This window comes from Protomyctophum bolini (genome assembly GCF_963924005.1).
Source record: "Protomyctophum bolini genome assembly, chromosome: 17".
In the NCBI taxonomy this organism is placed as follows: domain Eukaryota; kingdom Metazoa; phylum Chordata; class Actinopteri; order Myctophiformes; family Myctophidae; genus Protomyctophum; species Protomyctophum bolini.
In genome coordinates, this window is record NC_137878.1 from 20,035,118 (window position 1) to 20,061,948 (window position 26,831).

General features: G+C 44.9%; 1 protein-coding gene across 1 annotated transcript in view; it reads left to right on the top strand.

Annotated features, from left to right (window-relative positions):
* Nucleotides 1-2,093: 2,093 nt before the first annotated feature.
* rims3 (regulating synaptic membrane exocytosis 3) overlaps nt 2,094-26,831 on the top strand; it is a 49,149-nt gene continuing 24,411 nt past the window's right edge. Inside the window, exons 1-2 of the mRNA XM_080787333.1 lie at nt 2,094-2,134; nt 22,132-22,433. Coding sequence (XP_080643459.1) covers nt 22,172-22,433 — 262 coding nt within the window. The 5' untranslated portion in view covers nt 2,094-2,134; nt 22,132-22,171. The remainder of the gene's footprint in view (nt 2,135-22,131; nt 22,434-26,831) is intronic.

The window sequence follows — 26,831 nt, forward strand, 5'->3', positions numbered from 1 at the left end:
TGAAGATGTTTCTAAGTTTTTTCAATTTATTTTTGGATTCTCCAAAATGGGGATTGGCAACGGTTGGCCTCTAATTGTTCCACAGGCATGGTTAGAGAGCAGAACCTTAACCTTAGGGCCTCGTCGTTACAGAACACCAGCTTTGGATCATCTAGCACTGGCGTTTAATGTTTAATGAGCAGTGATTTTGGCCCATTCCCTGTTGCTGTGGCAGAGGAAAACATGGCCTGGTAATTGGAACAAAGACTCTTAGCACCGTGGAATTGATTGTGTTGTGCCACAGTGGCATGCCTCTGGGAAACGGGACATTGATCCTCCAGGCCACTGATTTATGCCTGTTTGAGTGGCTATTGTTGCATGGTCCGCTGAACAGCACGACGGGCCTATGGCTGCCGGCAGGATTTCTGAGATGAAGACGCCCGCGTTGTTATTTTCTTTGCACTCTGTGGTCACTCGTCACTGTTCGTCACAAGTCACTCTGGATAAGAGCTAAATGCCCAAATCTAATAGTCTGTATAAGTCTCACATGATTGTCAATGAATCTAGATTAGTTAATATAAGTAATTCATAGGGTAATGCTGTTGGAGAAGCAATAAGACCCATTTTACATTGTAAGTGAGACTCTACTCTAGACCCATGAAAGTGCTAGGAGGTGTTATTCAGCTTTTCAGTTGCACAATATTATCGAATAGACTATAGGCAACACACCGTTATTACAGCCTGCTAGTGCAAGTGTGTATGTCTTTGTGAGTCTGTCTGTCTGTCTGGTTTGAATTGCATAACGCTGCTTTCATCGGCTAGTATACTGTATTGTAAAACAGTCCAAGGTGTCAAATTCAGAACATTCAGGGCTAGACTATGACTGTTTCTCTTTGGATGAAACCCAGACTTTGATGAGCTGTTTGGGTCAGACCCAGCATGTTACACTGTTACACACAGATACACAGTAGAGTAGCCCAGAGCAGTGGTTCTCAAAGTGGGGTCCTTGAGGGGGTTGCAGGGGGTCTCTAGCAAAATATAGCATCAACAGTTTGACAAGTTTCATTCTATACATTAGGTATTTGAAAATAACCGATGTAAAAGCTCACAACACGTCACGTTGAGATCTTGTAGATGCATATTTAAATTAAAAAAAAAGCTTTTTGAAAAGGTTTGAGAACCACTGGCCTTGAGGGTGTTTTTTTGCCCACAGCATCACTTTAGAAACAACACCCTGTTCTCAAACACTGGAGCTTAGAACTTAAATATCACCGACTGGTCCACTCCATATGTGATGACGTATATGCAGCCATGCCAAGATTCAATGCATGATTCATGTATCCATATGAAAACCATAAGCACGCTTACTCAAATATGCATTCTCTCTCTTGCGCACACGCGCACACACACACACACACACACACACACACACACACACAAACCCACATGTGCACAAGCAGGCACAACACATTAAGTGATTTTCTTTTGTTAAAATAAGTGTTAAATAGCTCTATATTATTTCAGCAATCAGCAATGTATCCAATCAAGAGAGACAACCCATGGGTAGGATAAACACTGGTAATTAAATTGATTAGCAGGTTAATGGGTATATACTCTCTTAATTGGATGAAATTGGCAACCCAAATTTATTTTCAGTTTATTGGAGAGATGAGCAAACACTCCATAGCAACGAGTCAACGACTATAGAGCTTCAACCTTTCACAACACACATCTACCTCTAAAACAGCCTACTGTGTTTGTTGATTGTGTGAACAGATTCTAGTCTAGGGCTAGGCCAATACCCTACATTATTGTAGAAGGAACTTTTCTTCGTTATTTGGCTACACAGTCACACGTATGGTGTGCTGTGGTGGAGCCCCCCTACCCCCATCATCCAGCCCCTCCCCTCCCCTCCTCTGTAGCCTACCGCGTCTCACACCGCGCCTTGGATGCAGTGTGACAAGCTGAAGAGAGCAGTAGCAGGCAGGCAAGCGCAGAGCCGTTCGTTGAGAAACCCAACATCCAATCGCACCAGGCAGCACTGCGAAAATTAAACTCAAACGATGACATTCATACAGATACGACAGAGCCAATCCGTTATTTGACAACTTGTTTCGACACGTTCCTCGCCTTCGCTGCTCCTTGCTGTAAAGCGGTGAGTGTTTATGTTATGGTTATGTTTTGAATTGGCGGCGATGCTCTCGCAGTGCCCAACTGTTGGTGCGGCATATCGTGGAATGGATGATAATGGCACTTTGCAGTGTCTTTAATATTCTGTGTGCATATGCTTATTGTGCTATTATGTAGCGAGTAGCATATTATTAATCACTTACTGTCATTCAATGGGCATGGCTCAAAGTGGCGACAGTTATTTGTGTTTTTACGCATTCTCACAACGTGTAGGCCTATTTTGTGGGATTAAGAATGTTCACCAAATAGCCAATATTAGTGTGAACTGGGATTAATTGCTCGAGTCTGTTCTTATAGTTCGCCAACATTGGCCAATAAATGACTGGTAAAAAGCTACTCTGGCATGGGACTGCGTATTTCTGTCTTCATGTGGCAGACTGATAATACCCAGCTGGCACATTAGATGGAATCTATTCTAAACAGTCCAGGTGCATGGAGTCACTGTGTAAAATGTTTTTTTTTAAAATCTCCTTTTACATTAATCATATCCCATGGAGTGAAAATGAAAATCGTTTTCATCTGATTTCTTTCTATCTATCTATCTATCTATCTATCTATCTATCTATCTATCTATCTATCTATCTATCTATCTATCTATCTATCTATCTATCTATCTATCTATAAATTATACAGATATAGGTTAATACCGTAGTTTCTGGACATTGTAAGTGAGACTACTCTAGACCCATGTGAAAGTGTTTTCAGTAGTCTATAGGCAACAAACCGTTGTTATTACAGCCTGAGACTAGTGCAAGTGTCTACCGTATGTTTCTGTCTGTCTGTCTGTCTGTCTGTCTGTCTGTCTGTCTGTCTGTCTGTCTGTCTGTCTGTGGTGAATGGATGCATTTATTATAGAGCACCTTTATCCAAAGCGCTTTATCATAATTCCATTCACACATTTACACACCGATGGTAGAGGAAACTATGCAAGGCACCATCGGGAGAAGTTAGGGGTTCAGTCAGTACCTTGCTCAAGGGGGAGCCGGGGGATCAAACCGAGAACCTTCCGTTCCCCAACTGGCCGCTCTACCGCCTGTGTGTGTGTGTGTGTGTGTGTGTGTGTGTGTGTGTGTGTGTGTGTGTGTGTGTGTGTGTGTGTGTGTGTGTGTGTGAGAGGTACTGTACAGTGTACACTACAGTAGCCATATTATGAGCTATGCCAACTGCATGCATGGTGAGGTGAGAGATTATGTCAGGTTGGCATGCAGCAAGTGTGTGAATGAACACACACACACATACACACATATGCATTTTGGTATTGTACTATATGCTTGTGAGAACAACAGGTTAGGATTGCAAATTTGTGGTAATTTTTTTTTTTGTCTTGCCATTGTGAACACTAACCAGTGGGTCGCAGCCACTTCACGTCCTATAACTATGCTTCACGTTTGTGTGTGTGTGTGTGTGTGTGTGTGTGTGTGTGGCACATAATGGCTATGAAACTATTAATGTGTCACCTTACAATTTGAAATTATACTCTTGTTTTATCCTATAAATCCTGCACACCTCTGTAGTTCACAGCGATGTGCTTTCACTCAGGCGTGTCACCACCATTCACTGTGAGTACGTTGCGACACCCCCACTCTCACAGATAGGTGATTTCAATAGACCAACTTGTAAAGGGTGGCATTTCTTCCTCTGCCTACTACAGGGACGTGCAGAGAGTGTCAGAGAGGCAGGGGCTGAAATCCCGTAAGAGGGCACTTTTGGGAAAAAATAGCGAAATACTGAGGGGGAAAAAAACTATAAGGTCACATGCGTTTATCAAGTATTCATGGCTTCCTGTGCGACACAGTTTATTCCATGGTTGGATGGGTATGTGTAGTGTAGTGTACCAGCTTTCTGTCTTTATCCCCCCTCTGAATGCATCTGTGAGCTGTCTCTTACAGAAACTTGTAGGAGGCCTTAGAAGGAAGCCAACTCAATTCGGGTGAAGTGTGTGTGGGAGGGAGAGAGATTATAAAAGTATGTTTTTCTAAGAGGGACAGAGTGTGTGTGTTTGTGTGTGTGTGTGTGTGTGTGTGTGTGTGTGTGTGTGTGTGTGTGTGTGTGTGTGTGTGTGTGTGTGTGTGTGTGCGCGCGCGCACGATTGCACAGCCTGCCCTATAGCTTAGATGGAGTCGTGGGGAGAGATATGTCGGATAGAATCAAGGTATCTGTCAAGTCAAAAGGCCACACCGATCAGTTTGCGCTGGATCATCAAACAGCCATGCATCACACACACACACACACACACACACACACACACACACACATTGCACACAGTGGGACGCTGACTGTTCTTAGAACTGATAGACATTGAAATGGCAATGTAAAGGCCAGTTAGTCATATGCACAGCATGCACACACACACACACACACACACACACACACACACACACACACACACACACACACACACACACACATCAGAGCTATAGTTGAAAGTCAAACTAGAAAGATGCTCCTCGGAGCGCAGGTCTTCGCCAGGCCAGTGTAACCACGTGTAACCTGTGAATTAGGTCAACGATGAAAGGGAGATGAAAGCGATTACGTGGAAGAAAGAGATGGAGATCTTAAAAGCATTGTGGGAGAGAAGCCTATATTCTGTAGCTCTTATCTTGTCCTCCCTCTGGATCTGACCGCGTTCCAACGCACATTCCTTCCAGAGGTCCAGCGGTAAATAAGACACAGGGAGGAGAGCACGGGTTGACCCCAGCAGCATGAATCCTGATTCCTGACCTGCAGTGACATCGTGGGTGTCTGGTCTGGGACAGGGAGAAGATGGGGACAGAGCAGGTCAGACCTGTCTCTGACCTAGCTTATAAGTTAAAGTAACTTTACTAGGGTGCTGTATGGGAACAGTTGTAGTTGTAGTACTTAGTGCCAGTACCTTATCATAGTACTTGGTCATGAAATCATATTGATGATATCAGACAGAGACAGAGAGACACAGAGATCTTCATTTATGGGCGTGAAAGGGACACAGAGATAGAGACAGACACACACACACACACACACACACACAAAAATGGCAAAAGGTTTGCTTTAGTAGGAGTTTTGTCCATCCAGCCATTGCTGCACTAAACAGATGTGTTTGTGTATCCTGGTGGACTTGATGTATTGTCTTGGTGTTATGTTGTTTTGTTTGTGCTATACTGTTATGGCTTTTCTGTGGTACATAATATTTAATTAAAGCTGAATATCCCTGTGAGCCAGTAAAGACAATTATTAACTATAGCCTTAGCTTGTTTCATTTGTTGGCTTTCCTTGTTTTGATCTTACCCAGGATCAGCTGTATATTAAAAAATATTATTGTTTTACCAAATATTTGGGGGCCCAATAAATTGCAATATCCTCACCCGACCCACCATGCACTGGGGTAGTGGAAGTGGAGGAGGTCAGAGACAGAGGGTTTGGTATGGCCAGAGCCATAGAGCATAGACAGATACTCCGTTCACTTCATGGGGCCAGTCTCCTACATAGACTTCTATTGAGAATGGGGACAACACATAGGTCCTGGACCGGAAGTAAAATCCCTTTATTTAAGATTGTTTTGTAGTAATCGTACAACATAAACTCACTGTACAATACTTTAAACAGTTGTCGTGTTGCACACATGCCTAAAATTGCTGCTCTTATTGCGCCGCCCTCGTTGAAAACAATGTATTTCAAACTCCAGCTTGTCCCTCTCCAGGCTGCATGTCAGAGCAGCACTCGAGCGCTCGGTTTCTGCCCCGTCAATATCGTAACATTTCTATTAGATGGCTCTAGGTATGGCGAGAAAGAAGGAGCAACCCGGATTTAGCTGGCAGCATTGGAGTTGAGAAGGAGCGATAGAGGAGTTAGTAATGAAGGAGAGATAGAGGAGTTAGTAATGAAGGAGCGATAGAGGAGTTAGTAATGAAGGAGCGATAGAGGAGTTAGTAATGAAGGAGAGATAGAGGAGTTAGTAATGAAGGAGAGATAGAGGAGTTAGTAATGAAGGAGCGATAGAGGAGTTAGTAATGAAGGGATCGATGGACAGAAAAGTAGAAGAACTGAGAGAAAGTGACGGGAGGAGGATGGAGGAACAGAGCCATGCAGAACTTAAGGGACTTATTGAGGCGGGATAGAGGGATAGCAGTAGGATTGGAGAGAGAGAGAGAGAGATGTCACTGGCCCCATTAGACTCACTAGAGCAAGCAGGAAAGCTCCCTGTCTCATCCATCATATCGCTGTTTAACCCACTTTTCCCTCTCTCGCCTTTCATCTCTCTTTTCTCTCTTTCATCCCCCCCCCCCCCCCCCCCCCCCATCCTCCCATACAGTACATACTGCTGCTATACTGTTGGTGTAGTGACGAGGAATTTCCATCATCAAAGCTCATTTGAAGCTCATTGAATACACTAGGTTCGTCTAGACAACCTAAACATCCTGTGAGAGCATTGGAACACTGAACCATGCTGTGAACATTTGGCATCCTCTCCACACCTCCACCTCACAACCCCCGTCTCTTCCTGTCCATGTTGGGAGAGCAAGTCCCCCCCCCTTCCCGTCTCACCTGTTCCGTCCCACCCCCCCCCCCCCTTCCTCTTCCTTTGTGTGTAAACAAATGGTCTTTTGCTTATTCACCTCCCCATCCTGTCTGCTCTCATTCTGGTCCGCCTTGTGGGTGGGACTAAGACTGTATATAAGGTATAACTCTGTGATTGTTATGTTATGCTTCTTGGGAGGACCGGCCTGCGAGCCAGTGGCATCCGTGTATGCTGGAGTTGCACGTGAAATAAAGGTCTACAAAGGGAACTTGATCTCATGCGTTTAGTGTCCGAAATTCAGCCATAACATTTGGTGTCGAGAAGTGGGATCCTGTTGTCGTCTAAAAACTCCGGAAGATCAAAACTGACTGATTTCAACAAACGGACAGATCTACAGAAGAGTCAAATGCTGAATCTACGGAGTTCAAAACGCCAGGATTTAAAAAAAACCTGTGGCTACACTGAAACGGTGAGAACCTTCCAGATTAAGTGCTAATTCTCATATTTTGAAAAAAAAAAAAAAAAAAAAAAAAAAAGAGAAAAGAGAGACCTTGTTTTGCATTAAAGAGAAGTCGCAGCCAAAGAACCGTGCTTGCCAGAGCAGCCAAAGAACCGTGCTTGCCAGAGCAGCCAAAGAACCGTGCTTGCCAGAGCAGCCAAAGAACCGTGCTTGCCAGAGACGTCGCAGCCAAAGAACCGTGCTTGCCAGAGACGTCGCAGCCAAAGAACCGTGCTTGCCAGAGACAGTATTTCAATATGGGAAACAAAAAAAGTGCGCCGGCGGCCACAGAAAAAGAGATGGTTGCAAAATATGAGAAGAAAATTAGTAAGAAAAAGTCATTTAAGACAAATATGACCGCCACAAAAAAGTATTTTCAAGGTGGATGGAGGAAGAGACAACTGGAGGATCGTATGGAGGAACTTCCAAGGACACAGAGCAGACCGCTGGCTCCTGGGAGGTCTCCTTTGTCTTCGCAGCGGGCACTGACTCTCGACCTGGGCTGCATGGAGGCCAGTCGATGCCCAGACGGAGAGGAGACGGTGCCTGCGGGAGCCCGTGCGGATGGTCCACAGCCTCTGACTCTCGACCTGGGCTGCATGGAGGCCAGTCGATGCCCAGACGGAGAGGAGACGGTGCCTGCGGGAGCCCGTGCGGACGGTCCACAGCCTTCAACCAAGAGGAAATCGTCTGACATCGAGGTGGGGAGAACAGAACCAAAACCAGCAGGAGCAGAGCAGCCAGCGACAGACGTCAACGACAAGGGGACATCTCCTGTGCACAGCGCAGGAAGGCTCCTGACTACAAAGACGGAGGCTCCTGCTGAGCAGTTCGGGACCGGAGACAAGCCAGCGACAGACGTTGAGAACAAGGGGACATCTCCTTCGGAGGCCCTGGAGCCTACCTACACAACCCTAATCGTCAAAGCAGCGACGGACGTCGAGGGTGTCAAGAATCTGCTCGTTCGACAGGCGGTGGGAGAGGAGTGCACACTCATGCGCCCAGAGGGGGTTCCGGCGGGCCGGCCAGTGAAGGAGGAGATCACCAAAGTACCGGCAGTTGCGTTCTGTAAGTTTTTGCACGCACTGTCAGAGTTGGCAGGAAGGGAGAGGTTCACGCCTCCATTCCTTAAATCTAAGGCCAGAAAGATGCCTTTATTTTCCGATCCCGATGGAAAGGAAAACAAGGTGAAATGGAAATGGAAAGACACTTTTCGGAAGTCTGCTAAAAGTAGCAGCATGTGACTTGCCCACCGCCTCAACAACACACACACACACACACACACACACACACCCCTATCAGAAGATGGCCGCCGATGCCAGGGGAAAAGGTGCCCCATTGCAGCTGTCAAGGAGGCAGTGGGATTGATCTGTGTTGTTAAAACAATTGTATTGTGTAAATTGTGAATGTCTATACCATGTTAACTTCTTTCCTTCAGTTAAGGGAGGTAGGTGTAAGGTGTGAAAATCGACACCTGCAGCATGCCAGTTTGTTGCTAAAAAAAGCTAATGCAATACCTGGAAAGAAAATATTGTTTGGAATATATGATGTTCTCTGGGCTATCAACAGGGTACTGTATTAGTATCAATTTTAGGGATTTCTTGGATCCTTTGTAAATTAGATAAGATTTGGATTGTTAAGCCTACAGGATTTTCTTATTAGTCAAATATATAGTCTCCATGTAAGTGAGTTGACCTTAGGGACGAAACGACTGGCACTGTTGCCTTAGATGTAAATGAGCTAGTGATTGAGTGCACATACTGGTGTCAGGTCCCTAAGTCAGTCTAAAAAAAAAAAAAAAAAAGAAAAAATAGAGGAGTATGTGTAGTTTGTCTATATCTCATCACTTTTCTGTGTGAATGGGTATGAGAAAGTAATGTAAATCAAATTTACAAGTAAATGTTTTCCTTGAGTGAGTTTGTTGACTCTACTCATTCTGTGGGGATGGTATGCAAATGAAATGCATGTCTGTGACTGTGTGAGGTGTGTCACCCAGAATGAGTGCTGACACTGAAAAGGACAGTTCAATACTCAAGCCCGCATGAAGAGAGACTTACAGCATTTTAGACGACTCTATGAGAAATGTGGGGCCAAAGACACTGCACAGAACTTTATGAAAAGTATTGCTACAATTGCTAGGAAAGAAGCACAAAGTTCAACAAAAAAAAATCGCATTGACGCAGCTGCTTAAACCATGCTTACAATGTATTTTGTTCAAATGTATTATGATGTATTATTTTGATATTGATGGAAAATTCAAATTATTGTTTAATTAAGCTGTTGTTTTAATTAACAAGAGGAAGGATTTGACGAGGAATTTCCATCATCAAAGCTCATTTGAAGCTCATTGAATACACTAGGTTCGTCTAGACAACCTAAACATCCTGTGAGAGCATTGGAACACTGAACCATGCTGTGAACATTTGGCATCCTCTCCACACCTCCACCTCACAACCCCCGTCTCTTCCTGTCCATGTTGGGAGAGCAAGTCCCCCCCCCTTCCCGTCTCACCTGTTCCGTCCCACCCCCCCCCCCCCTTCCTCTTCCTTTGTGTGTAAACAAATGGTCTTTTGCTTATTCACCTCCCCATCCTGTCTGCTCTCATTCTGGTCCGCCTTGTGGGTGGGACTAAGACTGTATATAAGGTATAACTCTGTGATTGTTATGTTATGCTTCTTGGGAGGACCGGCCTGCGAGCCAGTGGCATCCGTGTATACTGAGTGCACGTCAAATAAAGATCTACAAAGGGAACTGGTGTCTCATGCGTTTAGTGTCAGATTTCCTGCCATATCAGTAGCGACTCGAGAGGCCGGGCAGACAGTTCAGTGTGCTGTCGTTGGGTTAGGCTATACTTTGTGGGTGGCGAGAGAGAGAGAGAGAGAGAGAGAGAGAGAGAGAGATAATTTGGGATGGTAGGGGCAAGGTTAGGGGCAAGGTTATAGTTAACGGAAACAAAATAACGAAAACTAAAAATGTAAAAACATTTCTGTTAACTTAACTAAATAAAAACTATAAATAAAAAAAAGATAACTAACTGAAACTGTACCTTTAGTTTTTTAATCCTGCACCGAGAGAGAGAGAGTGCATTTTCCGCGGCAGTTGGTAGTGTTTCTCGGCGGCATCATATCAGTCCGACACTCTACCCCAAACCCTTACCCTAACCATAACACTCTACCCCAAACCCTTACCCTAACCATAACACTCTACCCCAAACCCTTACCCTAACCATAACACTGTACCCCAAACCCTTACCCTAACCATAACACTACCCCAAACCCTTACCCTAACCATAACACTCTACCCCAAACCCTTACCCTAACCATAACACTCTACCCCAAACCCTTACCCTAACCATAACAGTCTACCCCAAACCCTTACCCTAACCATAACACTCTACCCCAAACCCTTACCCTAACCATAACACTCTACCCCAAACCCTTACCCTAACCATAACAGTCTACCCCAAACCCTTACCCTAACCATAACACTGTACCCCAAACCCTTACCCTAACCATAACACTCTACCCCAAACCCTTACCCTAACCATAACAGTCTACCCCAAACCCTTACCCTAACCATAACACTGTACCCCAAACCCTTACCCTAACCATAACACTCTACCCCAAACCCTTACCCTAACCATAACCGCTAGCATGACGCAACGCATGTCGGACCACACGCACTGCCGCAGAAGCGAGCGGCAGTCGAGTGTCATAATCCCCCCAGTTTCCCCCGGCAGCTGCCGCCCCTTCTCCTGGCAGCGCCGCGGCTGTTACCGGCAGTTTACCGGCAGTTGCTACGTGAAGCGGCGGCCACGAGATGGAGCGGCAGTGGAGTGACATAATCCCCCGGCACATGCCGCCCCTTCCTCCGGCAGCGCCGCGGCTGTTACCGGCAGTTGGGGGTGGCTGGAGCGCGGCTGCCGAACGGACCAACAGAGCAGCGGAACGGAGCTGTCATAATCCATCCACCTACTCTGCCAGCTGCCGGTCCTCCCCCTGGCAGTGTCTCATGCCGTTGCCGGATTATGCACTCGCTGCTTCTGCCTGCACCTGACAAATAATCCAAAACGAACACTAAAACTAAGTGCTATAACAAAAATCACATATAATGAGAAATCCAAAGCTATTATAACCTTGGTAGGGGGGTTGGGGGTGTTACTCGTCTCTTTAATGCACTAGTAGAGAAAGGGGCGGGTTATAGGACATTTCAAACTGACAAATGTCTTAAAAATTGTTTAGAAAAAAAGGTTTAGTGAAAGACAAGTGCATGGCTTTTATTCAAATCACATGCATAGTATTTGTTGTTATTAGAGGGAAGAGATGATTCACTAGTAAGAGACCTGACGGTCATCTTTGCTCTGCTCGGAATGAGCGGTTGGTCGTCTCTGCTCCGTCACTGCCCCCCTGTTGGTCGTCTCTGCTCCGTCACTGCCCCCCTGTTGGTCGTCTCTGCTCCGTCACTGCCCCCCCTGGATTCCTAGAGAAAATAAAATAACAGAGTCCTCACGGTGATGTGCAGAAGAGAAGCAATGAGAGCCGTTTAGACCCCTTTGGCACGGTAGCGATGATCCAAAAGTGGTTTCCCAATTCTCGAAGGGCCGCCTATTGAATTCAGTCGAGGTATTGGAGGCACAGGTGCTGAAAACACTCAGTTATGGACAAGAGTACAAAGAATACGGAAAACTAAAACGATACAGCCATTGAGCCATTTGTCAGTGTGGTGCCTTACGCCATTGCTGTAATTTGGTTTAGTGTATACGCATTTATTTGTTTGTGTGAAATCCCATTTTAGCATCGGATGTAGCAGACTATAGTGTGCCGTATTCCCCAAAACATCTTTAGCACATGACACTCTTAACTCTATCATCATTGCACATAACTCCCACACCAAGGGGTCTAATGAAGTACTGTCACCTCATAAACAGATGAAAAACTGGAATAAATACAAAAATCTCGGCTTTGTGTCCTCGCCTGGCCGACAGCACATTTCAGGCAATTTGTCTGAAAACATGTTGTGACCGATCGAGTTAATGTCTGCTGTCGTCGGGTGATGTGGATGGGGTGACTCAGTTACTCACCTCATTAAATATCTGATTGGCAACAAATTTGATTGATCCAGCGGGAGAGTGTGTAGGGCAAAGGTCCCCGTAGATTGTGTAGAATGTCACTCCAGTTCATTTCATCATGGTGGTTGTTTTTTTCCTTCTTCTTCTGATTAGCCTATGTACGTGTGTGTGTGTGTGTGTGTGTGTGTGTGTGTGTGTGTGTGTGTGCGTGCGTGCGTGCGTGGATGGTGTGTGCGTGCGTGCGTGCGTGTGTTCGTGTGTGCGTGCGTAAATGGGTGGTGTGGGCCTGTTTAGGCGTAGCATTGCACTGAAGATTATATCAACTGTGAAATGGCACATGAAAGCATCCACCTGGTTACTTTAATTAAGAAAGAAAGATTAGGAAATCTAATCTGTATCAGATGGCCTGGCAGGCTCATGTTGTTGTGGTGTGTGTGTGTGAGTGTGTGCGTGCATATGTTTTGCATCATATAAGGTGATAGGAAGCAGTGGTGGAAAAAGTACTCACATTTGTTAATCAAGTAAAAGTATCAATACTGCATTGTAGTACTTTTACTACTTTAGTGCTAAAAGTACTACAGTATTGGTATCAAAATGTACTTAAAGTACAAAAAGTAAACGTTCTCGACTTCTGATAGGAAGTCTGGTCAATTTAACAAATCTAACACAGTCACAGACAGGCCAGTTGGACCCACCTGTAGTAGCCAGCCTTCTGCTCTTCATGATAAGATCGGTACTAAATATTACGTAATCGGTTACTAATCGCCTAATGCAGTGTTCCACGACAAAAATACAATACAATCGTTAATTGCTATTATTTGTGTGACAAATAATATAATGTCATAATTGCCCTAGATACAGTATAAACACATTAACACATACATGCATTTTATGCACATCACAAACACAAGACACTAGGCCAAAGCAGGCGTACTGAGACAGACACACACATGCGTGCGCGTTAGACACCATGCAGTTCACATGCCCCATATTGCAACCTAGGACATTGCCATGGTAACCTCAACAGGAAGTGTGTTACAGCTGCTGTCTGTCCTTCTGCACTGCCGGTATCTTTATTAATTCAAAGATTTCCTTGTTTTTGTTTGTTTGACCAAATAGATATTCTCACGATACACATTGCTCACAATACAAGACTTACTGTATATTGTTGTACCTAGTTCAAAAACAAACTCAATTATTTATAGACCTATGTCTATCTATTTATCTATAAATGCACCACGTCTCTGTATATGTGTGTGTGTGTGTGTGTGTGTGTGTGTGTGTGTGTGTGTGTGTGTGTGTGTGTGTGTGTGTGTGTGTGTGTGTGTGTGTGTGTGTGTGTGTGTGTGTGTGTGTGTGTGTGTGTGTGTGTGTACGTCTGTAATCCACGTAACTCGAGAACCGTTCGCCCGTTCACAACTTCAAATTTGACACACACGTTCCACACAGGGAGTGCAGTGCATGCCCATGAATTAGAAATGTTTGTGATGTAGTGATCTACAAGCTCACAATACACCGAGGACCCTGCTTTTACAAGACAGCTTACCATGGAAGAGCTGGAAGAGGGAATCTCTATCCTCAAACCAGGAAAGGCAATTGGACTGGATAACATCGCAACAGAACAGATCAAGCACTTCGGTCTCAAGGCAAAGACGTGGCTTCTACAGCTCTACAATGAGTGCTTATCAACACACAAGCTCCCTAACATCTGGAAAAAAGCCCACATTATAGCACTGCTGAAACCGGGGAAAGATCCATCCGCTCCCAAGAACTTCAGACCAATCTCACTTTTGAGTCACACCTACAAGCTCTTTGAACGTCTGATCCTCAACAGAATTGGCTCCTTTGTTGACAAACACCTCATCCCTGAACAAGCAGGTTTCCGCCCTGGCAAGTCGACAACTAGCCAAGTACTCAACCTTACTCAGCACATCGAAGACGGTTATGAGGAAGGGATGGTAACCGGTGTGGTGTTTGTCGACCTCTCAGCTGCCTATGACACAGTCAACCACAGACGCCTCCTCAGCAAGATCCTGGAGACCACAAGAGACATCTGTCTGACAGAGCTGATTGAAAGCATGCTTGAAAACAGGCACTTCTATGTTGAACTAGGAGGAAAGAAAAGCAGGTGGCGAAGACTCAAGAATGGCCTTCCACAGGGAAGTGTGCTTGCACCACTTCTCTTTAACATCTACACCAACGACCAACCAAAAAGTGCAGACACTCAGCGCTACATCTATGCAGATGATCTCGGCATAGCTGCACAAGCCACTAACTTCAAAGTTGTGGAAGACAGACTCTCTAATGCTCTGGCAGAGCTAACAACCTACTATGAAGAGAACCACCTACGTGCAAACCCATCTAAGACTCAGGTGTGTGCCTTCCACCTGCGAAATTGTGAAGCCAAGCGCCAACTGAAGGTCAGCTGGTCAGGAACCCCCCTTGAACACTGTGAGCACCCTGTCTACCTAGGGGTAACCCTGGATAGATGTCTCTCTTTTAAGACCCACACAGAGAAGACCAAGTGTAAAGTGAGTGCGAGGAACAACATAATCCGCAAGCTCACTGGCACAACCTGGGGTGCTAACCCACAGACTATTAAGTCAACCGCACTAGCGCTCTGCTACTCAGCTGCTGAGTATGCCTGCCCAGTGTGGGAGCGATCTGCCCATGCCAAGAAGGTGGACCCCGCCCTTAATGCTAGCTGCCGCCTTATCACAGGCTGTCTGAAACCTACACCCACAGACCGTTTGTACATCCTGGCAGGCATAGCCCCACCAGAGATACGACGGAATGCAGCAAGCAGAAAAGAGCGGCTACAACAGTCTACCGACGAAAGACACCCTCTCTTCGGCCATGTGCCAGCCAAAAGCCGTCTTAAATCCAGGAAAAACTTCCTGAATAGCACCCCTCTGCTCGGAACACCGAGCATAAGTAGTGAGAGAGTCACTCAGTGGGAAGAAAGGACTGGCAATCTCCCACCAGCTACAACGATGGAGCTAAAGGCTAGCGAGGCACTACCCCCTGGAGCAGACTCAACATACGCAGTGTGGAAATGCCTTAATAGACTAAGATCTGGTGTTGGGCGAGCAAAAGCCACTCTCGTAAAATGGGGTTTTTCTGATGACGAGGACATTGTGTGTGACTGTGGCACTGAGCCGCAGACCATGCAACACCTCCTCACATGCCCCCTGCTGGAACATCCCTGCACAGCAACGGACTTGGCAGAGTTCAACGAAAAGGGACAGCAATGTGTTCAGCTGTGGCTGAACCACATCTAGCGTGTATTGTAACTAACTGTATTGTGGACACGATAAGAAGACAAGCTCACAACACGTCGCTTCACGCCGTAGAAGCTTGTAGATCGGCTATTTTCACTAGCTTGGGTCCCGGGCAAATGTCTAATTTCTCTTTTGGGATCCACTGTTCTAGACCAGAGGTTCCCAAACCTTTTCATGTCAAGGACCCCCAAATTGACACTGATGAGCCTGTGGACCCCATTTGAAAAATATATGCCAGGGACCCCCATAAGAGAAGATTTTGCCGGCTCTAGCAGTGATTCTCAACCCGTGTAATTTCAAGGACCCCCGGTTTGACATGCATATTAGTCTACAGACCCCCATTTAATGTCAGTTCTATCTCTGGGACCTCCAATTTATATTATACAATCAATGTTAATGTAACTCTGAGAGTGTACAAACGGGTCCATTTGGTTCCATTAGTACAGAATCTGGCTGTGTGAACACAAACATTAGCTGATGATTGGCTGATCACCCCATATAGCGAAGATTTGATTGGCTGAGCAAAATAGGCTACATATTGAAGATAAAAGTGAGGGCAGAAAAGTGAAGACGCTAAAAGTTATTGGCCGGAAATTACTTTTGTGATGATTTGATTGGCTGAGCACGGAATGTGATGTATGATGATGTATAATGATTGATGTGAGGGGTGAATTATTGAGGACGCCACAAGTGATTAGCCTTGAGGACAGAAAAGTGAAGACGTAAATTGAAGAATGAGATGATGTATGATGATATGAGCGCCCCTCACTTCGCACGGGTGTGATTTTTCTCTCTTACCGACCGTCTTTCCCATTCTCATTCTCTCTCTCACATCTGGCACCATAACTCATTTAATGTCACTACAGTAGCTCTGTGTAAACTCTGTTATTATTACATAATGCAGTACATAATGTTATCACTCGATATAGCATTATGCTTAATTCATACAAACTCACACTGCATCGCGACTGCTATTGCTTCAAAAGGGCCTGCAAGATGCTAAGTGGCCGCCAGCTACACTGTAGCTTCACAGCAGAACCGGGAGTGTTCATTTATCTCTGAAAGTATAAAGATTGACGCTTGTGTATTCATTTCAAATTAACACATTTCATTGAGGCAATGAGGCAATGCAATGATGATGATGATGATTTGTGGTGACAGGTGAAACATTGTTCATCCATATGGTTCTATTAATCATCTGCAGAATTGGCACAGTGTCATAATGTACAAAATAATAATAATAATGTACAAACGCGTCTAAATTGAGTTGTCCAAAAACAAGATGGTTCTACTATCTTGCCATATAAATGGCTAAATAAAACCAAGCACTGTGTCGCTGTTCTAATCATTATGTTTAGATTAGAGTACAGAATAATAAACACCAATAAATACCAATACATTAAGATGATCACCTCGTCAAGCCCCCGAGCTTATCCAACCGAGGACAATGTTAAGTGGTAATTCGTTTATCCCCATAACAGTATTTATTAAGTACAGTAGATGGACTGCATCGAGGCCACCCTTTAAAAGGCACTGTATTTCAACAGTTAAGAGTAGTTATATACACTTTTTGAGAAATGCGCTGACGACATCATCTGTCCAAAGACTGCACACTAATGTAGAGCTCAGTCTGAGCTGGCGTGGTCAAAGTCAGCAATTCAAAATTTACTTCAGTAAAAGTATTGGGCATCAAAATGTACTTAAAGTACCAAAAGTAAAAGTACTCATTATGCAGAATGTCCCATTTCAAGTTTTCAAACGTAAATTAGATCTTTCGAAAATTGCAGATCCACAAGCTCACAATGCGTCGCCAAAATGTATATAGGTCTGAAGTTTTGTAATAATAATAAAAATCTACAAAGATTATGATTAGGAGTAGAAGTAAAAGTATTGTACTTAAGTACTTACTTGAGTACATTTCTTTCCACCTCTGCACCAGCGGCCCTCTTCCTCTTCTGGCTAACAAATACAGCGTGTTAAACCTATTATTACCTGATATAATTACACTGTATACTATTCACTATATGGAATTGAAGTCTGTAGGCAGACCTCAGTGTTGATTTTGTCGACTAATATGGACTTGGACATATCCACATGGAGCAAGCACAGGAGCTCTTGAGCAGAGTGGAGTCTGAGTGTGCCAAGGTTGGCCTTCGGCTGAATGCCAAGAAAACTGAGGTGATCACCTATAACATCCAAACGGAACATCCACCTCTCACAACAACAGGAGGCACTGCTCTGAAGGAAGTCCATGACTTCAAGTACTTGGGCTCATGGGTCAACTCAACAGAGCAAGATCTAAAAGTGAGGAAGGCACTTACGTACATGGAGGGCCCTCCCCTGACAAATCAAATTCAGATTCTTCTACGCAACGGTAGAATCTGTTCTCCTATATGGCAGTGAATGCTGGATCCTGAAGCCAACTCTGCAGAAGGCTCTAGACGGGTGCTACACCAGAATGTTACGTGTAGTGCTCAACATCAGCAAGAGTACACATGTTACCAACGAGAATCTGTATGCCGGAATATTCAGGGTGAGAGACAAAATAGCAGCCAGGAGAATGAGACTCGCAGGACACTGCCAAAGACACCAAGAGCTCCCAGCCAGAAAACTGGTGCTGTGGGAACCAACACATGGGCACCGGTCACGAGGACGTCCCACACTAACATATGTGGATGCACTCCAACGAGCTGGCCGCATGTACAGTATGAAGAACCGGGATGACTGGAGGCGACGATGGAAGGCTCGTCTGAGGACGACCTAGAGAATATCACTGATGAAAACTAAGTGGAGACTAAATTAAAACTATTAAGCTACATGTATGATGACTAATACTAAATATATTGACAATATCGTCAACAAATAAAAATTAGACTATTGTAAGGGATTAGTGGACAAGAGATCCAGTATAAGTCATTTTTCACATGGTTGCATGCTGAAAATAGCAGATCTACAAGCTCACAACGTGTCACAACGCGACGCTTGTAGATCGGCTATTTTCAGCAAGTGTAAAATCAGCCCGCCGAAGAAAAAAACAATAGTCGACTAAATGAACTGTAGATTTAGTCATAAGATTTTAATCTTATGACATTTAGTCGACTAACTAGACTAACACTAAAACATTCCACGTGACTAAAATATGACTCAAACTAAATTAAGTTTCATTCCAAACACTGACTAAACTAAAATAGAAATTTGCTGCCAAAAGCAACACTGGCAGACCTACATTATTATAGCTGATTCAACATAAAGTGTTGTGGTCTAGCTCCCCTGCTCCAGACAGAGCAATAAGCCAGCAGCCATGTCAGCCCAGAGAGAGGTGACAGCCGGGGAGGGAAATCACAGACAGTCTGTCTCCCTCTGACAGCCTGTCTATACAAGATCGATCCATTTTGGCGATAGATATGCCCTGCAGTTACTCAATCTTCATTAATTTCACATCTACGGCTACAAGCTTAAAACGTTGTTATCGATATTCAGTGCTTTACGTAGAGTTATATTGAAGTCGGTTTCTGTCGATCACTCATTGCCCCACTCCTATTTTCATTTTCTGCCGAAAAGGCATAATTTGTTCACAACAGGCTGGAGAGTATGACTGTGAGCCCAATGTAAATGGACTCTGCAACAGCAGAATAAGAATGTATACTGTATGAGTTGAACGAGATATCGATAGAGAGATAAAGCAAAGATTTCAGGCGAGAGAGAAAAGACAAAAAGAGGAAACATGGCACGAAACCATGGAAGAAAGAGGAGAGATCTCTGACCTGAAGTATAAAAAGAATCACACCCATGTGAAGTGAGTGGTGCAACTCCATGTGGGGGTCCCTGGAACTTCCAGGCCCACAGGAACGTGGCCAGGGTGCCGGCCCGGTTCAGGCGAGCCGCCCCGCGTCTGAAGCGGTCGAGAAATTACAGATTTACCGTGTAGGGGTCCCCAGGGGGTCCCTATACTGTACTGTCACTGTACTGTACTGTAACACTGTGTGTTTCAACTGCCATGTTCATGCACAATAATGAAAAAGCTATCACAGCTAATACACCAGATATTGTTGTTGTTGATGAGGACAGTCGAGAAGTGATAATTTTGGAAGTGGCATGTACATTTGACCACAGTCTGGAAGAGGCATTCCTTACCAAGGTGCTTAAGTACCAGCGTCTTAATGATGCTATTATACAACTTGGCTACAAATGTAAACTACTTGTGTTCATATTTGGAAGCCTCGGTAATGTCTATAAATCAGTCGTGAGGGGCCTGCAGATTGCAGGCATGCCCAAGCCGAGAGCTATAAGGCATCTGCGAAATTCTGTTCAGTGTCTGCAATAATTGGCAGTCGCCATATATAGAGAAGGCAATGCTTTCTGTTCCCGTGATCTGTATCCTGAAGCACTTGTAGAGTTTTCCAAGTTTGCGCATCCACTATTGTTTGTGTTCAAGAATTTCTTGTAAAATGTGAATGCAAATAAAGATGTGTGTGTGTGTGTGTGTGTGTGTGTGTGTGTGTGTGTGTGTGTGTGTGTGTGTGTGTGTGTGTGTGTGTGTGTGTGTGTGTGTGTGTGTGTGTGTGTGTGTGTGTGTGTGTGTGTGTGTGTGTGTGTGTGTGTGTGTGAGACGCTGCTCAACAGTGCCATCTAGTGGTATTAGCGCAGTGTTTCAGCTTTTCGTGCTCGGACGGAAAGACACAGGGACACCTTTAGGGACACACATAGCTACGCAATGGAGTGGCTGCACCACTCAAAAATGCTACATCGAGGATAAGAGAATGATTAAAAAAAGGAACAGAGGAATAGCATGTGTGAATGGAGTGGTCGGCCCCAGTGCATCAGCATCTACATATTTATTGTGCCCTTGGGTTGCCAGTTTAGTCTGAGCACAATCCCTCACTCTGCTATTACTGTAGGAACGAGGGAGAAGAGGAAAGGAGATGGGAGAAGACTGGGTGCTGAAAAGAAAAGAGATGCTGCCGTTATTGGCTGAGGAATCAAAGGGTGTTGAGGAGAGAGACTGGACAGTACTGTACAACATGTGTGAAAGTTGTTGTGTGTGTGCGTGCGTGCGTGTGCATGAGGCTGTAGTAACCAATTAGGCCTCTGCCAAATTTGTGATGTGATGCAGAGAGAGAGTTTAAGGTCATAGACAGCATAACTCTCCCAAATAACACACAAGACAAATACCAGCTGACACTGAGGCTCACCCATCAACAGCAGTCCAGGCCTGACGTGTCTGTGTGCGTGCGTGCATGCGTGCGTGCATGCATACATGCATACAGTACGTGCCTGTGTGTGTGAGAATTGGCAGGTTGGCAGGTTGGTACCATCCACATTCCACACTGTCCTCTCAGGCTGACTTTTTCCGTGAGGGTTTTCTTTTTGTCTTTACTCAAAACTATCACACTTCAAGACAGGACTTTTTGGGAGCTGGTCACTTTTTATCTTTCTTTTTTATGGGGAGGTATGCAGAGAGGTATTTCTGCTGACTCCGCAATAAGAGGCAGATAGAATTTAAAACCAAACAGTGGGCTGAAATTTAAACTCCTTGTCCTTCAGCCTCAGGGTGCTGCAGCTGTAAGACAAGACCTTTATTATGCTACTGCGTTTCACGTGCACTTTGTCGCCGCATGCCAAGCCCACATTAATGTGTTGTGCTAGTTCAAACTTTTTTGGGGTAGGAGTACTCACATTGAATTAGTTTGACGTTAGTTAGTATAAAGAATTAAAGAACACAAGAAAACTGTCCCTCTCTTTAAAAAAAAAAAAACGTTATTGTTATGGCATGGTCATATTAACCACTTAAAACCTATACTTCGTTAACTGTAGTCCACCAAAAATATCTCCTGCAAAAGTAGCTAATCTACTTCCAATGTGTTATGAACTTGTACATCTTATATTTCAGCTAAATGTTCGCAGAATGTTGCCTTTTGCGACATGCCCAGAACAGAATAGGGACACTATGGCAGTTGTTCCCAAACAGTATGTAACTACACCCTCTGTAAGGCACAACGCCACCATGTGGTACAGTATGTAACTACACCCTCTGTAAGGCACAACGCCACCATTTGGTACAGTATGTAACTACACCCTCTGTAGGGCACAACGCCACCATGTGGTACAGTATGTAACTACACCCTCTGTAGGGTACAACGCCACCATGTGGTACAGTATGTAACTACACCCTCTGTAAGGCACAACGCCACCATGTGGTACAGTATGTAACTACACCCTCTGTAGGGCACAACGCCACCATGTGGTACAGTATGTAACTACACCCGCTGTAGGGCACAACGCCACCATTTGGTACAGTATGTAACTACACCCTCTGTAGGGCACAACGCCACCATGTGGTACAGTATGTAACTACACCCTCTGTAAGGCACAACGCCACCATGTGGTACAGTATGTAACTACACCCTCTGTAGGGCACAACGCCACCATGTGGTACAGTATGTAACTACACCCTCTGTAGGGCACAACGCCACCATGTGCAAGTGGAACATTTGTCTAGTGGAATATATACCACCAGAAAAGGGCCAGGGTGTTTCCTGAGATTGATTTAAGCCGAAACGGACCAGAGTTTGTGTAAAACATTAACCCATTATGTTCTGTTGTGCTCCTTCCCATGCAGTCCCCTCTGCCCTCGCCTCCTCCAGCGCCCCGTTGAGAGCATGATGCTCAGCAGCTCCGTGGAGGTCCCCACCCCTGGGGGCGGGGGGCTGAGCGGGCTGAGCGCGGCGGCCAGGAACGTGGTGCGCTCCTCCAGCATCTCGGGCGCCATGTACAACCTGGAGAAGAGCCCGACGAGCGGCGGCCCGGACTCCGCCTCGCTGGCCGGCTTCAAGAAGAGGCGCTCCAGCCTCGGGGCCAAGATGGTCGCCATCGTGGGCCTGTCGCAGTGGAGCAAGAGCACCCAGCAGCTCAACCAGCAAGGTCAGTCAGTCGGTGCGGTTGAGTTGAGTTTCATGATGGTTTCATGTTGACTATTGTTATACAAGTTTCCCCCCCCTCTCTCTCTCTCTCCCTCTCTCTCTCTCTCTCCCTCTCTCTCTCTCTCTCTCTCTCTCTCTCTCTCTAGGCGTTTTAACATTGTTAAGGTTATTGCACAATGTCCTGAGGCTGGACTTGTACGTGCTCTTGTTTACACACAGCTCTACTTTCTCTCCCTGAGTGCCCCATGTTTACAACATTACAACACCCTCTGTGAAGGTCAACTAGGCGACCTGTGCATTTAATGATGCCTCTTCCTTTGAATGCTTTCCCCCTTCTTTCCAATTCCAAGTGTACACTGTATTCTTACAGGTTCAGGTTTTCACGTTCACCTTTTGGCCGACCCCTGTGTCATTTTTCTCTTCATTCTTCCTCTTAACCCATTTGGACCTGACGACGATTCAAAGAATTCTATGAAAACACAAGTTTTATGAATTTCTATGTCAGTGGTGCTCAACTTTTTTCATGTCAAGAACCCCAAAAAATATATGTAATTGGCCGCCGACCCCATCTGAGAATATGTTGTTCCAGGTTGTCCCCAGAAGCAAAGATTTGAGTTAAAAATGTTCGCTGTGACTGAATATATATGCAATGATTTGCAACACATTTTCAAGATTTTTCAATCTTGAAAATGACAGACGTATGTACGTCTGTCATTAGCAGACATAGCAGCTCTACAAGCTCATAGCACGGCATAGCTAAAGTATAACATAAAGGGGTTCCTGTGACCAAGAGGGGGACCCTGAGAGCTTTATGATAATTAACAAACACAATTGGCCGTGTTTGCTGGTGGGCGGGTGGTTGGGGTGCAGGGTGATCTCTGTAACTCCTGCAGGTTGGTAGTTAGGGGGTACATACGTTGGTTAGAGACATGCTAACAGTCCGACAACACCGTCGCAGAATTTCCGTAGACCTGCGCGCCAAAACGCGTTTGTCTGGTTTGACTACTGCTGCGGATCCTCAACATTATTAAACATGACTCTTACTACGACTGAGAGTGCGGATTTTATTCTCCTTCTATATGTTCTCTTTGAATCTGCACCCAGCACACGCCTGAACCTTTAAAAGACTGCCTGAGTTGAGCGAGCCTTTTCCCTTGAAGTGAACTGTCTATACACACCCTCCCCATGACCAAACAGTGGGTGACAGCAGTGGCTGGGACTATACTATTACTCTTGATGGAGGGGGAATAGAAAGAAAAAATAGAAATGCAATAGAGGGAACCCACTCTCACTTTTAAAAATCTGCAGATAGAACCTGTAATTCTTTCTCTACCTCTTTTTCATGGCAGAAGCGTGGAGTGCTTTCTAGCACATTTACTGAGGTAATTGATATTACTAACCTTGTATGGAACATCAGTCGCTCCGTGCTATGACGTGTGTTGATATTACCATAAGCCATTCTGAAGTGTATTCATCAATGTGGCCTCGTCAGTCTCCATTATATAACTGCCATGACATCTCTTTTTGAACAAAGCTCTGCCCTTTTTGTTGGAATATTACGTGTATTACAGTCCCCATGTCCCGTCCAAGAGGCTAAAAAAAGCTATTGTGAGGTTACATTGAACTCAATGGCCTGTGTGGCTAACAACATACAGTAGCAGCTCCTAGCGAGGTTTGGTGGCTGTATTGTTGATAATAGTGGCAGTGTGTGCTCTAATATGTCTCCTGTGGGGTGTAATTACAGAGGCTGTGCAGCTGCAAAGAAAAGTATTTCTCACTTGGCTTCCTCGACGGCAAACACAAGCCCACTCTCTCTCAGTGGGGATATTGGAAAACATGCCATATACACCCAGGCTTAGTAGAGAGGGAGAGAGGGGGGGCAGGTTTGGGAGGGGGGAGAAAGCGAGCATGAGATGTACAGTAAGCTCATGGTGACGGCATGGTTCTCTGTTTCAGCTGCAAACACTTGCAACTCCGTCTCCACGAATCCGCTGAGGGTTTCTTATTCAGCACATTTCAGTCAGTGTGACTGTTACCAAGTGGGATTGTAGATGTAGCTGTTTATCAGTAATAAAACCTTTAAAATGACATACTGGACATGAGGCAGACTTGCAGGTGAGAAATAAAGTTTAATGTGTTCTAGGCCTGGACAACATAGGTGAAGCAACTGAAGAAAAGGAAGAACTCAAACAACAGAACTCAACATAACTTAAACAGAGAGGTACTGGTGTCAACCTCTCCCCATGGCAGCCCAGTCTCTACTGAACCATTTCCCCTTTATATAGACTCCTGACTCCACACCTGGCTAAGCAGTCAGCAAATCACAAAGCATTTAGCAACACCCAAGATGCTCCCCCTAAAGCAATCAATCAGAGCTCTCTTCAGGCAATCAAGGCAGCTTCCCAATTACAGCATCTGCATAGATAAACATAAGTATATTAGATTCTCATGCCACAGCAGAATGTGCACCTTCTGTGGGACTGAGAATCAACCTGTTACAAATACAATACAGTCAGCAACAATACAATGAATGAGTATTGTTGAACAGCTTACATTACTCTGACAGAGGCTGCTCTTTCACAGTGACTGTGACCTTCCTTAGGGCCTACAGTTTACGAGCGCACGTGTGTGTGTGTGTGTGTTTGTGTGTTTATAAAAAAAATTCCCCTTGTTTGTGAATGTGTATAAATGCATGATGAGCATGTGTGTGTGTCTGTGTGTGTGTGTGTGTGTGTGTGTGTGTGTGCGCGCGCTCCTGTGTGTGTGTGTACTGTATGTTTGTGTCGTCTCTCTCTGGTGAGTGAATCACTGGGACGTAGTGTTCTTTTCTGAGCGCTGTAGTCGGAGTGCCGTGAGTCAGACTGAAGGGCTGCTTGTGGCCTTGTGTGGCCGTGTCAGGTCGTTCTGTCAGGACGTTCTCCTGTCTGTCTACAGCCCGTCCTCAGCCGTCTGTGTGCTTTGTAGTGCGCGCCTATATGTTGTGTTGTTGTGTTTATGTGAGGGTTTTTACCTCTGCGTGAATGGGGTGCATGTGTTTGGTCCGAAGTATAATTACTAACAGTCCGACAGGCATTAGTCCGACACCCTACCCTAAACCCTAAACCTAACCTCAAAGGAAGTTTTCACCTTCCACGCATGTCGGGAGCCACGGGGCAGAGTTTTAACCCACCCACGAGTTAGTTGTAACCTGCCATCTCGCATGTCTGGAGCGGCTTAGATCCTTAGGGTCGTTCTGAACCGTGCTGGTGTCATACTGAACCTATCCTTCCATTGTGTGACATTACAAAGCCGGCACAGCATTTTTTGTTTTTAAATATAAATGTTGACTTTGTGTTTGATTTTTACTATTTGAACATTTTGAAGATCCGGATCAGCCATTTAGGCCTGACATCGAAATAAAAAAAAGTATTCTGAAAGAATATATATTCAAAGATTTGTGCCGCATTTCTACGATTTTTCAAAAATAGCAGACCTAAAAGCTCGTAGCGCGCCGCGCTTGTAGCTTGTATGAGCTATGAGCTTGTAGATCTGCTTAGTTAAAACACCAAAAGGGGTTCCCGTCCAGAATGGGTTTTAATGATGGGAGTCTTATGTCTTTTTAAACTGAAATGTATTATATTGCTCTCTCAGTAAGGATGCTTCAGGAACGAGTTACACATGTGTAAGGGTATGGAGAAGATGCTATTCTATGTGCCTCAGTCCGGACCCATTGAAAAGTCACAAGACTCTTTTGTTTTTGCCATGGCGACGTTACTTCCATTATTTTTCTTGTTCTCATGTTGTTTTCTCAGAGTCTCCAAATCAACCAAATTTGTGCCTTGTGCCAAAGACAAATTTCCATTTTATATACATTTAATGGACAATAAAGTTTTCTTTACTTTATTCTACAACAGACGTCTACGGGTCGGATTCTACAAATGTCTTCTAAATCATGACAGTTTTCTGAAAAAACAGTGGTGCTCAAACTATTTCATGTCAAGGAGCCCCAGAATGATATGTAATTTGGCTGCCAACCCCCATCTGAAAATATGTTGTTCCAGAGACCAAAAAAGGGAGTCCTACAACGTCACTCCATTACACAGACTTGCACTTGTAAGTCACTCTCTGGACAAGATACAAAACGCCTAAATTGTAAAATCTGTAATTAGACCACTGTTGCTCTACGTCGGGTCCGGGGACGACCAGGGGTTCAAAATATATCTGAGAGTGTACAAATGAAACCAATTGGACATGTACGGATCCACTTGGTTCCATCAGTTTCAAAGTTAATATAGGTAATTAGGTATACAGGATTTTACGGTGTAGACTGGGGTCCCTGAGAGAACACTTTTGTTCTCTCTGGCCCTAATGCATGTCAATCTTGGGGTCCTTGAAATCAAAAAGGTTGAGACAGAAGCTG